The sequence below is a fragment of the Ambystoma mexicanum genome, chromosome 13, assembly GCF_040938575.1.
Source record: "Ambystoma mexicanum isolate Mex_15411 chromosome 13, UKY_AmexF1_1, whole genome shotgun sequence".
Lineage (NCBI taxonomy): Eukaryota > Metazoa > Chordata > Amphibia > Caudata > Ambystomatidae > Ambystoma > Ambystoma mexicanum.
Genome location: NC_090938.1, coordinates 206,337,014 through 206,349,043, shown reverse-complemented (window position 1 = coordinate 206,349,043; position 12,030 = coordinate 206,337,014). Strand labels below are relative to the sequence as shown.

The following is a 12,030-nucleotide window of genomic DNA, read 5'->3' as shown; positions in this document are numbered from 1 at the left end:
AACATAGTTTCTAAATGCGAAAACCGCCCCACTCTGAGTGTAACCCTGGGTCTAAACAGAGTAGATATCTCCCTGTTACAGGGAGTTTACAGACAGGATTCCACTCTGCCCCCTCCCTGTATGAATTATTCCACATTTTCCCCCCAGCAGGGTCGACCCTCCCTTCTGAGGCAGTCATTCCGGTTCCACGAACATTCCTCCGGTTTGAACACACCTTGCTCCAAGGCCATTTTTATGGCACACGCCAATTTGGCGCTCAGTAACAGACGAAATTAAGGAATCCAAGAATCTCTTTTTCCCCCCAACGGCCCCGCACACCCATTCATTCATGTCACTCCCTATACTATAGCCTGAAATGCGGCCCTGGCAGCCATCAGAACAAACACGGAAACTCCTTTGAAAGCCCTTATTTTATTTATTTATTATTTCTGCATTTATAGCGGCGCACGGAACCCTCCGGTATCAGGGCGCTAGTTACAGTAAATGAGTCCTTACCGCCTTCACTCCTGCATTAAAGGGGCAACATTGGCAGCCTACAGTGAGGGTACTTGTGTTCTAGCATAGACACTCCTACACCCGTGCTGGAATCGGAATAATGAAAGTGGCTTTGATGGGGTAACATTGGAGCCTACGAGGAGGGAACTTGTGTTCTAGACACAGGACACAGTTTAACAATGTTAAGCCAATGTAAAGATGCATGGGCTAGAAAAGACATTGGCCCTCATTACGAGTCCGGCGGTAGCCGTGCCAGTAAAACCAGCAGGCTGCCGCCGGACCCGTAGGGATTTATCGGCTCCGAACTTGGCGGAATTACCGTTCAATTGCAGTTCATTGTAAAAAAAAACCTCTTTACTGCAGGGAAGACAGATTGGGATGTGTATGTTCATTTTTGAATTGCGGGGAAAGTGATGTTAAAAAAAAAAAAACTCATTGCATTGCACAATTTGTTTGCATTACTCATGAATCCTAATTACCTATAAAACATATGAATGGAATTGGATCAGTCTGGTCTATTCACTGTGTGTCCTGGTTACTCATGGTAGCATATATATGAAGCTGATGAGGTATTTGTTTTACCGCGTGCAGTACAGAGAAAAGTAAGGTACAGTAAATCACTGTGAACGGGGGCAAATCGTAAAGAGCTGATTCCCCATATTAGAGACTTCAGGTGATCTGGTAAGTCCCCAGTACAAAATACCACCTAAGTGGAAAATTGCCCTAGTGCACACCAGGTCCGGTTTTGGCTTACCGCTCATGATGCCAATATAAAAATAACTGAAGATAGCCCTGTGGCTTTGGGCCTGATAAAAAGCCCCAACAGCCCCCTTTAAGATAAGTACCCGGTAAGATAGCTCAGCGGGTTGAGCGCTTGCTGCTGCGATCTGAGCGTGACCTCCGGGTCGCATGTTCGAATCCCGGCAAGGCCAACTCAGCCTTTCATCCTTCTGAGGTCGATAAATCAGTACCAACTTCGGTTGGGTGATATTGTATGTAAATATGTGCGCTGTAAAGCGCTTTGGATAAAGGCGCTACATAAATAAAACATCATTATCATTATTAATGTTGGGTTAAGCATTAGTCAGTATGTCATTATCTATGAGTCTATATGCGAGAGTCAAGCGCCACGGTCCGTTTGAGGGGCGTGGGGGTTGAGGTTTGGGTACCTTTGCAGAAGATAGGATATTGTTTGTGAGGCCAGCATTGCTCAGGATTTCCATGAGGGGGACATGTAGATACTCAAAAACTAGTGCTGATCAGTAGAACCCATAACCCAGCCTTAGTAGCAGTGCCAAGTTTCCACCTGAAATGCCACAGAGGTTCGCCCTCCTCTTCTCTCTCAACTAACTTCTAGAACTCTATCCCAGGACATATGCACACACAGGAAAAACACCTTGCCTTGAGAAAATACCTGAAAACCTGGCTGTTGAAATGACACACTTACACACAGAGCACCCCGGAGCAGAAACAAAATCAGACCTTCCATTCCTGGCGACATCATCCAGCTGGAACATTCTCTGCTCACTCTCACCAAGATGCCACACGCCTCACCCAACACATCTGCTGTGGACTCAGACGATGGGAGTGTGTTCATGTTAGTAGCCAAGGGCTGCTGTGCAGGACGCAATCCTTGGAGCATGACATGTGCACTTCATCAGGTCAGCCACTCTGCACTGCTTTAAATGGAATCAGAATGACGACAACTCTTCACCCTGAGACAACTCGACATTTTCAGCGCTTCTTGAACAATAATCTTGAACTGAGAAGTTCCTCTGGGCTAACTCAACCCCCATTTACTAATCCACTCAAACATAAATCTCTTACCACTTTACGATATTAACAGAGGTAACCACTAGATGAATATTAATGAGGGAATTCCTGAAAACCCGTTGGGATCCCGACCCTCGAGGCCTGGAGTTGGACAACCCCCATAACCTCTCGCTTTTGGAGATGTGTGCAATCGGCAAGTTTCATTTCATCCAGACAGAACCGACTCAGGCTTTCATTTTAACCTGGTTGATACCATGAATAAATCTAAGGGGGCGCTGCTAACACATATTATTGAAGTGCTTAGAACCGGTAAAACTGGAAGAAAGCACTATAGAGATGTGATGGATTTCCAAAATCTTCGGGCTCATATCTTTGCTGCAGGTGCATTCATCCACTGAGCTATTCCTTCAATGCGGACTAGGCGCTGCGAGTGTGCGGTGGCCATTCAGATCCTTTACACCTTGATAACTTTCTGTTCTTGACCGCGGACCAATGAGCAATGGCATGGTTTCGAACCGGAAGATGCCGTTTGCAGCAAACGCTGAACCCACTGTGCTATCTCTTTGGCTTCTATAGAGTATAAACAGGTGCTTGTAATGTTTCTGCCCAGGCTCGCGTGGATCGAAACTGCGCTTTTCATCTGAAACAAACGTGCCCTTCCGCACGGCTCACTTAACCCTTTGGGTGCAGCTTGTCAGCGCCAGAGAACCACGTGTCTGCCTTGGATTCTGTGGGTTGCAGCCCTGCCCTGCTCAGCTGTCCGGGGTCTTTGTTCCACCGGGGCACCTGTCACACCGGCTCTCGGGTTCCCAGCTAGACAGCGGAGGCTATGCTGACACTCTCTCGGGAGGGGGCCCGGTGGGGGGGGCTTCAGGGTTATGCATAGTCCATTGGGGACGCTTTCCCTCAACCTCCCCGAGAAAGTCGAAAAGGAGAGAAGCGCTTTAATCTGCCGTAATCCCGGGGGATTCAGCCGCCACGTTCAATTAGAGATATACCAGCGGATATGGCATTGGAAATCCCGGTGCTGGCCACATCCCAGTGCAAGGGGGCGTGGGGGGTGCGGGTGGCGGAGGGGGTTTCCTAGTTCACAGGAGGGCACGCCCGCTTGTCGTTTTGACTTGGTGGGTAAATGAGCGGCGCTCTCACTTGCGGACCTCCTTGTGCCAATGAGAGGCTCGGCCCAGCAACGGGGCGGGGTGAGGGGGCAGGCAGGCAATGTTCTTTTCGTGTCCCTCCGAACATTTTTTTCCACCATTTTGTCTACCTGCAATCAGTGCTGGAAGTGGCCATTATTTACTGGGCGATCCCATCAATGACTGGGGGGCGGGGGGATTTAGGGTGGCATAGGCCCTCGACCAGAAAGGAGGGGATGGCGCGGCAGATTTTTTTTTTTTACCCAACCCCCTCAACACAAAGTTAAAATGTGCCTTTCAGGGGCGGTTAATCTTGAACCCCTGGAAAATAACACGAGAGGGGCGTTTAATTTCAGTTAAAGCTGCAAGCAAAGTTTAAACCGTGCACACTTCAGAAAGAAAACAGAAAAAACGGTAAGTAAATATTTTGTTATTTTGTGCAGTTTACTATCCTAACCTGCAATTTTACAGGCGCTCTAACTGACTCGGCTCTGGTCCAGGCGTCATGGGTTCGAATCCCGCCTCGGTAACGTGCGACTCGAGAACACAGAACATCTTGGAAACGTTTAAGGGCAAAAGAAAAGCACGAAAATACTCCAGGGTGCAAATAGGTTTCGAAAATCAGGGGAGACCATTTTTGCAGGATTCCGGATCGGGGAAAATCCGGCACGGTGACCAGCACTGCCTGCAAGGAGCTGAGAGGGCAGGTCGGACCATGGCGCTTCACTGTGTGGTAAAGGGCCAAAATTCGAATACAGTGGCCCGCATTATTACTGTAAAAATAGGAGGTATTTGGAATGATTGAGGCAAATGATGTGTACCGCATGCGGCATTTTAGCGATGTATTCAGTATCTAATGCGTTATTACAATTAGTTATATGGCCTAGTATATAAATAATGTATCATTTTACAGTGATCCATAAGGTAGTGGTAAAATACCACCGCCCCCTTCACCCTCTTTGGGGCTAGAGATGCACACAAGGCGCAAATAATTTGTTGCCAACCCTGCTGTAATCTGGTAGTGTGTACCTCTGCAATCCTGCTGGGTGCCTTCCCATTCTTCTAACAACGACGGGGGTGGCGGGGGAGGGGGGGCAGGCGTGGAGGAACTGGGCTTTTGATCCTTTCCCATTGCGGTATAAAACCTCATGCATTATTATTCCTTTTAGAAGTAGCACGAATGCTGTGTTTCTTGTTTTTGGTCCTGCTGGTGGCAGTAAAGATATAATGGGTTGCGCCACGCTAGAATACCGCATCCCCCGGCAGCCATTACTGCGGAAAATACTTTTATTTTCGTCTGTTTACCCTACCTCTACTTTTCACCATTCTATATAGAGGATTTGCCCATTCACGTCCCTGTGCAAGAGTGAAGTTGTAATAGGAGCCTTAGTTACTAGTCACTTAGACTATTGCAATGCCCCGGCTGCAACACCTTGCCACATGTTGCACTAGGCTTCCTCCTACCCTCTCCCCTGCCAGGACCACAGTTCCACTACTTTGTTCGCTACACTTCTTCCACTGATTGAGGCCCCGTGTGTGCCCCACCTTTGCTGGGCAGCAGGAATGCGGAAGCGGGCCTAGTTTTTCCTGCAGTAGATGTGGGCACTTTGGGGCCTTGGTAAAGCGAGTTCATGTGCTAATGAGGTCAGTGTGTAGGGAAGTAGATCCTTTCTCCTGCCCACCCCCCCACACCTCTAGAAGCTTTTCCTCAAATTGGCAGCAGGCATGGTTAGTACAATTGCCCTGCACATTAGGGACGCACTTTCCTCTCAGAGGAAGGCCGCGGTGAATGCTGAGCTCTATGCAAATCTATGCAAATAGCACGAGCGTACTCGTCCTTTGCCCTTAAGGGGTTGGGCAGAGCATGTACACACAGTCTCCGAGGTTGGAAAGGCTGGCAGGTTGTATATAGTCACCAGTTTAAAAATCCATTGAGAACCCACCACCATTTCCCTCCCACCTACCTTTGTGAAAAAGGAAGCCGTAAAAAAGGAATATATATGTGTCTGTCTAAGGGGAGTGGCGTGTAGAGGTGGTTGGGGGGTAAGGGAAGAGCAAAGGAGGCGAGAACCCTCATTTTTTTCAAAAATGGGATAAATTGCATCTCAGAAAAAGGAAATAAAGGGCCAATATAGCTTCCTCTCAATAAATGGGCATTTGGATGTATGACCCAAAGCAGGGTTGAAGGAGTATCGGTCCCTGCAAGTACGGTAAGGGTGGGGCACGGTCAGGCATGGGCCAGGCTCTTTTTATATTCTCTTTCATGGTCAGGAGGATCACGTGACTGCAGGTAAAGGTACATTTCCTGTTTATTTCTCTCTCTCTGGCTGCCCACCCTGGACCCTCTACCTGCTCCCACCTGTGAGGCCAAAAACCTTGGGGTTATCTTCGACTCCACACTCTCCTCACATCTCTGGCATCTAAGAAGTCACACTACCAGCTGCACCTTCTCAGAGGTATCCTTCCTTTTCTCACTTTCCCTCAGAAGCTCGCTGTCCCCAGAGCACTGGTTCTCTCTAAGCTGGACTACTACAACAGCATCTTTCTAAATCTTCCTGCCTCTACTCTGCGGCCTCTACAACATATCCAGAACAGGACTGCAAGACTTGTCCTTGGGCTCAAGCCCAGGGATCATATCTCTCCAGCTCTGAAATCTCTGCACTGGCTCCCAGTGGCAGGAAGGATCATGTTCAAGACCCTCTGCATTGTCCACAAGGCTTTCTGGGGCCTGGGACCGCACTACCTCCAACTTTCTCTTCCTAAGTATCTCCCATCTCGACCTCTCCGCTCATCCACCTCCAACTCTGAGGGCCAGTCGCTTTTGCATGCAGAGAGTTGAGGGCAGATCTTTTTTTTGGCTGGGGCCTCCCTCTGGAACAGCCTCGCTGCCCCTCTCAAACTTGAGTAGAACCATCTACGGTTCCGGAAGCAACTCAAGACCTTTCTCTTCGCTTCCGCTTTCTCTCTTCCTCTCCCCTGCTGATGACCCGTCTGTTCCATGCACTGGCCACCTGTACACACTCTGTATTAGGGCCCAGGTCCCTGCATGCTCATTTGCACCTCACACTGCCTCTTCGCTCCCCCAGCACGTGTGGTCTGTATCTGTAACCCTACAGTTCCCCCTCTCTGCACTTATGAGCCTCGCACTGGCTGCACTTTGTGATTACCTGCACTGAGACACCCGCTGGCTTTTGTTTACCTGCACTTTTCCAACCCCCCCCCTTGCACCTCTCCCCTTCCATGCGCTTGCGCGATCTGAATGACACAAGGCCAAGTAAGATTGTTGTTTTGTCCTCCCTCTGTTTCCCCCCCTCTTGTCTTATCCTGCCTAGAAACACTTGTATACAGACGCGTTATAAATGCATATCATATCGATCATTGCACCTGTTAAAAATAGTCAAACATAGAAAAAACTTAACCAAATCAAGAAAAATTCCTGCAACACCTCTATTTTTCCACTCGAGGGACTTAGTGCCCTCCGTCCAGCACGCTGGCTGGGAGAGTTGAGGCAAAGTCGGTCAGCAACTGGTTGAAACCATTGAAGGTTACCCTGGGGGTTTTACTCGGTTGTTTTGGTAATGAAGTTCTCTCTTCCGGGATTAGCAAAGAGGAAGGATAAAATGCATGCCCGGGTTAAAGATGTTGAAATCAAAAGCACTCGACTCCTGCAGAGTGTTCTCTTCTTGTAAAGCTGGCTCGTACAGACTTGCACTGCCTTAGTTTCTTTTGTGTCAAGTGGAGGGTTATCCACACCCCCTCTAGTCCGAAACGAATTTGGTGCTGGTCATGACAGAGCATGAGGAATTCAGTTGCACGGCCTGCAGAGGTGTGTCGAAGGGACTTTGGCAAGAATCACATGACCGTGCTTCACTACTCATTACAGCAGGTTCCGTTGAACACGAACAGTTCGGTCCTTCCACACTCTGAGATTTGAGACCCTGGACACGCTAATCCAGGGAGAGGCACCTAACTCCATCAAATTTTTCGAACGCATCAGCGGCCGGAACACTTTTCTTAACTGACCCTTGAGCAACAGGACGGCCGGAGACAGTCTGCCATGCACGCTGAGCAGCAGTGATCATTTGTTTCATATGTTTGATTCAAGCAGAGATTTGGCCTGATGAAGGACCGCATGGGTCCGAAATGCATTGGCCAGTGGCATCTGCACACTATTCAACCATATTAAAATGATCACACACTATCATTGTTTTTGAATATTTTGAGCATTGTTGGATTCAAACTAGAACCAACTGACTCTACAACGAATTAACCACTTAGTGGTCTTTAGGGCATGCAGCCCTCGCCTACGGCTGTTCAGCCTTGGTCCTTGTTCCCTTATCCACATTTTGGTCACTTAGATTTAGACTCTGCCACCAGAAGTCAAGAGCCACAAATCAATTTGTTTGGATATAACCATTGATTTCAATGTCAGTGTCAAATCCTACTGTTTTTTGTGAACATCGCTTTGAGTCCATGGGTGTAAGCAATGTAGAAACAGGCCTTCCAGTGGCAAGGCAACCTCATCCCACTAACCTTGTGGGAGACTGGCTCTTACAGTCCAGTCATCGGCCCAGCAAGCAAGACTGCTCTTATTAGCTGGGAGACCGTAGTCTTCAAACCTCTTAAGAATAAAAATATGAACAAGGGCTCCTGAAGGAACACACGGAGATACAAATACCACACCTACATTTCAACAAAACTTATTTTTACAGTTTTTTAGCATTTACAAGGGCTCCTGGAGGAACAACCCTATTCTGCCCAGGAGGGCTCAATGGTTATAAGATACAAGTGAATGGGTCAAAGTGAAAACCATGACCCCTTACTGTTCATTCAAAGTTCACACAGAGATACAAATACCACACCTAAATTTCAAGAAAACTTATTTTTATAGTTTTTTAGCATTTACTTGCTTCGTAGTTTAGGTATAGTGCTGAACATCATTGATTACAAAATCAAGCAATCAGAATTTGCACAATAAAAAACAAGGGCAAATTGAATTTCTTGCACATAGGTCTATACAGTAAACATAATACAGTTTCTAATGTCGATACATAGGAGGAACGACAGGGGTCATATCAAATAAACAATTGGAGCAAGTATACAGTACATATATTAGTGCGAGACAGTAAACATTTGTGACACTGTATTTGAAGGGAAAATTCATCTACACCAGGTGTTGGCCCTATATGGGGGCTGTGTGAGCGAATTTCTTCCTAGGGCCTTTGTCAGGACAGGGCAGACGATGTTGTCAGGATGTTCAGATGGTCCTGTGGGACGTAAGTAAAACCACGAGCGTAGAGATGGGGGGTGGTCCAGGCACCTGTAATGTCGCTTGGGCTGTGGACACCTAAACTTAGGTAGCCGCGAGGTAGACTTAATTGTAGAATTCAGCAGGACTCCAAAACGTGCCCTAATTGTGGCGCTCATCTGTGTGCCCGTGTTGGGAGCGTGGATGGATTGAAGCGTTCCCCAGGGATCCTGTGGAGATTCGAGACGCGCATTTATTATATACTCCAGTCGTAGCATATTTGGGGAAAATGCTTGATTTTCTTGGGAGTCAAATTTGGGGAAATGTCGCCCTTGGGACCATTTCCCAGGTGACTTTATCACAAGATAAACACCATAAACCCCAAGACGATGCTCATCACAACAACCCAAAACGACCACACACTTCAAATGGCCACAATGCTCAAAAAGAACAATCGTAAGGTCTCAATTCTCCATTAACATCATATCACAAAGTAAATGAGAAAGAACTGGAAGGTGTGTCAAGGATGCACGCTGAACCGGCAGCATCACATAACCCGCTACTCCTGAGAGGATTGAAACTGATTGTACCCAGGATTGTAAGGAAATGGGCCATTGGCTTTGAACATGGAGGACACAGCGAATTGAGAATAATAAGCATCGTCGGAAACCAAGTGTTGTTTCCCTATGTGGATTATGGAATTAAGGAAGCAATAAAACACTGCGAAACATGCAAATTCACTGCAAGAGCCAGCCCTCCCCTCCCTCGACGAATCATGACCCTCCCAGAAAAGGTGTGGCAAACCGTTGCTATAGACTTCTTTGGCCTTCAACAAGATGGACGCTACAGATTGTTTCTCTTAGATTCATATTTCAGATTCCCGAAAGCATGAATCGAACCCTCTACTGACTTCAGAACAGTTGGCCAAACTCTGGATGAAATATTCAGTGAATGGGGCATGCCAGCTGTCATCACATCGGACAACAGGCCACTCTTTAGAAACTGGCCGCACATTTGGCATTCAGCCATTGGAAGATTATTCCTCTGTGGCCACAAGCCAATGGAAAAGCTGAACTTTTCAAGTCCTCAAGAAAGAAAACCACGCAAAAGGCTGAGATAGAGGGTATGCTCCTCCAACCAGCTCTGTACAGAATGCTACGTGAATATCCCACAAAATCCCAGAAAGCCACAGGTGCGTTCCACGCCGACTTGATGATGTACTCATCTCTAATAACACGACTTCCACAAGGCCCTGTCCCAAGGGAAGAGAGAAATGAGAGATCAGAGCGAGAACTGGGATAGGAAGTTTTTGCTGCAGGAGATTTCATCGAAGTACAATTCATCGAGTTTAAAAAAAATTGATTTTGCCCCAAATATATGTGGGGGGTGAGTTTAGGTGAATAACTATTGTAAGGAGTTTAAGAGGGGTGGGGGTGTTTGGCGGTGGTCTCCTGCATCTATTTGCAGCAATCTACAAGTAAAAAAAAATATATATTCATTTCAATGTTTTCGAGCAGATCACATACAACCACAAGAACCACCATGGAAACGCAAAAGGACAAGGTGTAGGCCAAGGGGAAGCTGGATATGAGGAGACCATGCAGGGAAAGAGAGCTTGATATTGGCATAGCGGTCCTAGTCTGTCAATGCCAAATGAGGAAAACTGGTGATACCTGGCCGAGCCACTAGAGCTAATCGGCCAGAAAGGCTCTATAATCACGGCAGCATCAACACACAAACGGACGAGGAATGCATCGCATTTCCGACCATTCAGAAGATAATTTAGCGAAGAACAAACGCGTGTGCCTGACCAACAGTGTGAAGAGATGAGTGCAACTGAACCTTATGCGGGACCCTGAAAGGTGGAGAAGACTGCAATGGTTGCAAGAGGAGGTATGTCTGAATACCAAAGGGTTAAGCCAAAGAGGACAGTCGGGAGGCCATGAACAGATGTAGGCCATGAAGGTGGGGGGTGGAGTTTTGTCCCTCATCGGCTCCCGTACCTCTGGATTGATCAAGGGCAGGAAGTGACGGACAGGTTTGAGGCAGGAAGGGGATGAACTAGATGGGAGCGGAAGATGAGCTAGGAACAGGAAATGAAAGGTTGCGTATTTCGACAGAGAGATGGATAAGAAATGCTGATAACGAATGATGCCTCAGATAAGGGTGTTTACATTCACTGAATGTCTGTGTGCTTTCCCTTCTGTGCTCCAGGCGGATAAAACAAGCATCCACTGTTTTTACCATCACATTACCAAATTCCACGTAGAGGATTTCTTTTTATTTACTCTTGTAGGGCCAGGGCTGGTGGAATTACAAAAAGATCCAGTATTTTCAGCTTTTACAAGGCAGTCTCTCCATGGCTAGGGACATTCATGACTTGTTTACACTTCCACAGGCCATTGCCCATGCGAGCATGACCAGGGCACTAAACACCTGATGATTTTGGGCCTAGAATACAGTGATCCAAATCCACAAGCTGATGTAAAAGAGCTACAGAGCCAAACACAATATTTTGAGGTTTTGTAGAGTGACGAGGGGGCACTCAGCAACCGGTGTCCCTTCTCACTTTTCACGAAATGACGAGCGTGTTCACAGTACACAAAACTGAATTTTAGCATTGCACTTTAAGTGTTGCTGGAGTAAGGCGGTAATGCGTGCCCTGCCTCGACCCAACTTGTGGAAGTTGACAGTGTACAGCGGAGTGACATGTCTTTTGTTTGTAGCTGCTACTGTCTATTTAGGTCATGTTTAAATAAAATGATATGCCCTTAAATTGTGTGTGTGTGTTGTGTGTGTGTGTGTGTGTGTGTGTGTGTGTGTATATATATATATCTATCAGATGTCTGGCATGTGTGGATGTCAGGGCGCATGCTTCTAACCTGTATTTGTATATATTTTTTTTTTACTTCTCTCTTGTCCTTCTTGGTGCCTAGAGATGGCAAGTCCACAGAGGTTCATGGGTTCAAGCCTGGTCGCCTGGAACAACCTGGCCATCACCATCACCACACCCTGGCACATTGGGCTGATGTTCCGCACCCGTCAGCCAAACGGCATCCTCCTGCGGGCTTCCGCTGAGCAGGCCTCCACCATCACCCTGCAGGTAAGTGTCTATGGGGGGCTTGGACCCGGTATCAGTGGGGCCGATCAAACTGGACAGCAGCCATCCCACGGAAGGCCCCTCAATGGTGAAATAATCTGCCCTCCTCATGGGAGACTGGTGTCACTGTGTGTTGTCTGTCTTGGATTCAGTTCTCACTCCAACTGAGGCCTTTCCTCTCCTTTACTGTAGCAACTCAGCACTCCTTCATTTGCATGCAATCAGGGCCACCCCTACCCAGTGCAGCACACGCTGCCTGCAGTCCATTCTGGTTTGTT

General features: G+C 47.5%; 1 protein-coding gene across 2 annotated transcripts in view; it reads left to right on the top strand.

Annotated features, from left to right (window-relative positions):
• Positions 1-12,030, top strand: part of CELSR2 (cadherin EGF LAG seven-pass G-type receptor 2) — a 449,058-nt gene that overhangs the window by 310,507 nt on the left and 126,521 nt on the right. For both annotated transcript variants that reach the window (XM_069633658.1, XM_069633657.1), the window contains exon 9: positions 11,589-11,755. In XM_069633658.1, the coding sequence (XP_069489759.1) occupies positions 11,589-11,755 (167 nt within the window). The remainder of the gene's footprint in view (positions 1-11,588; positions 11,756-12,030) is intronic.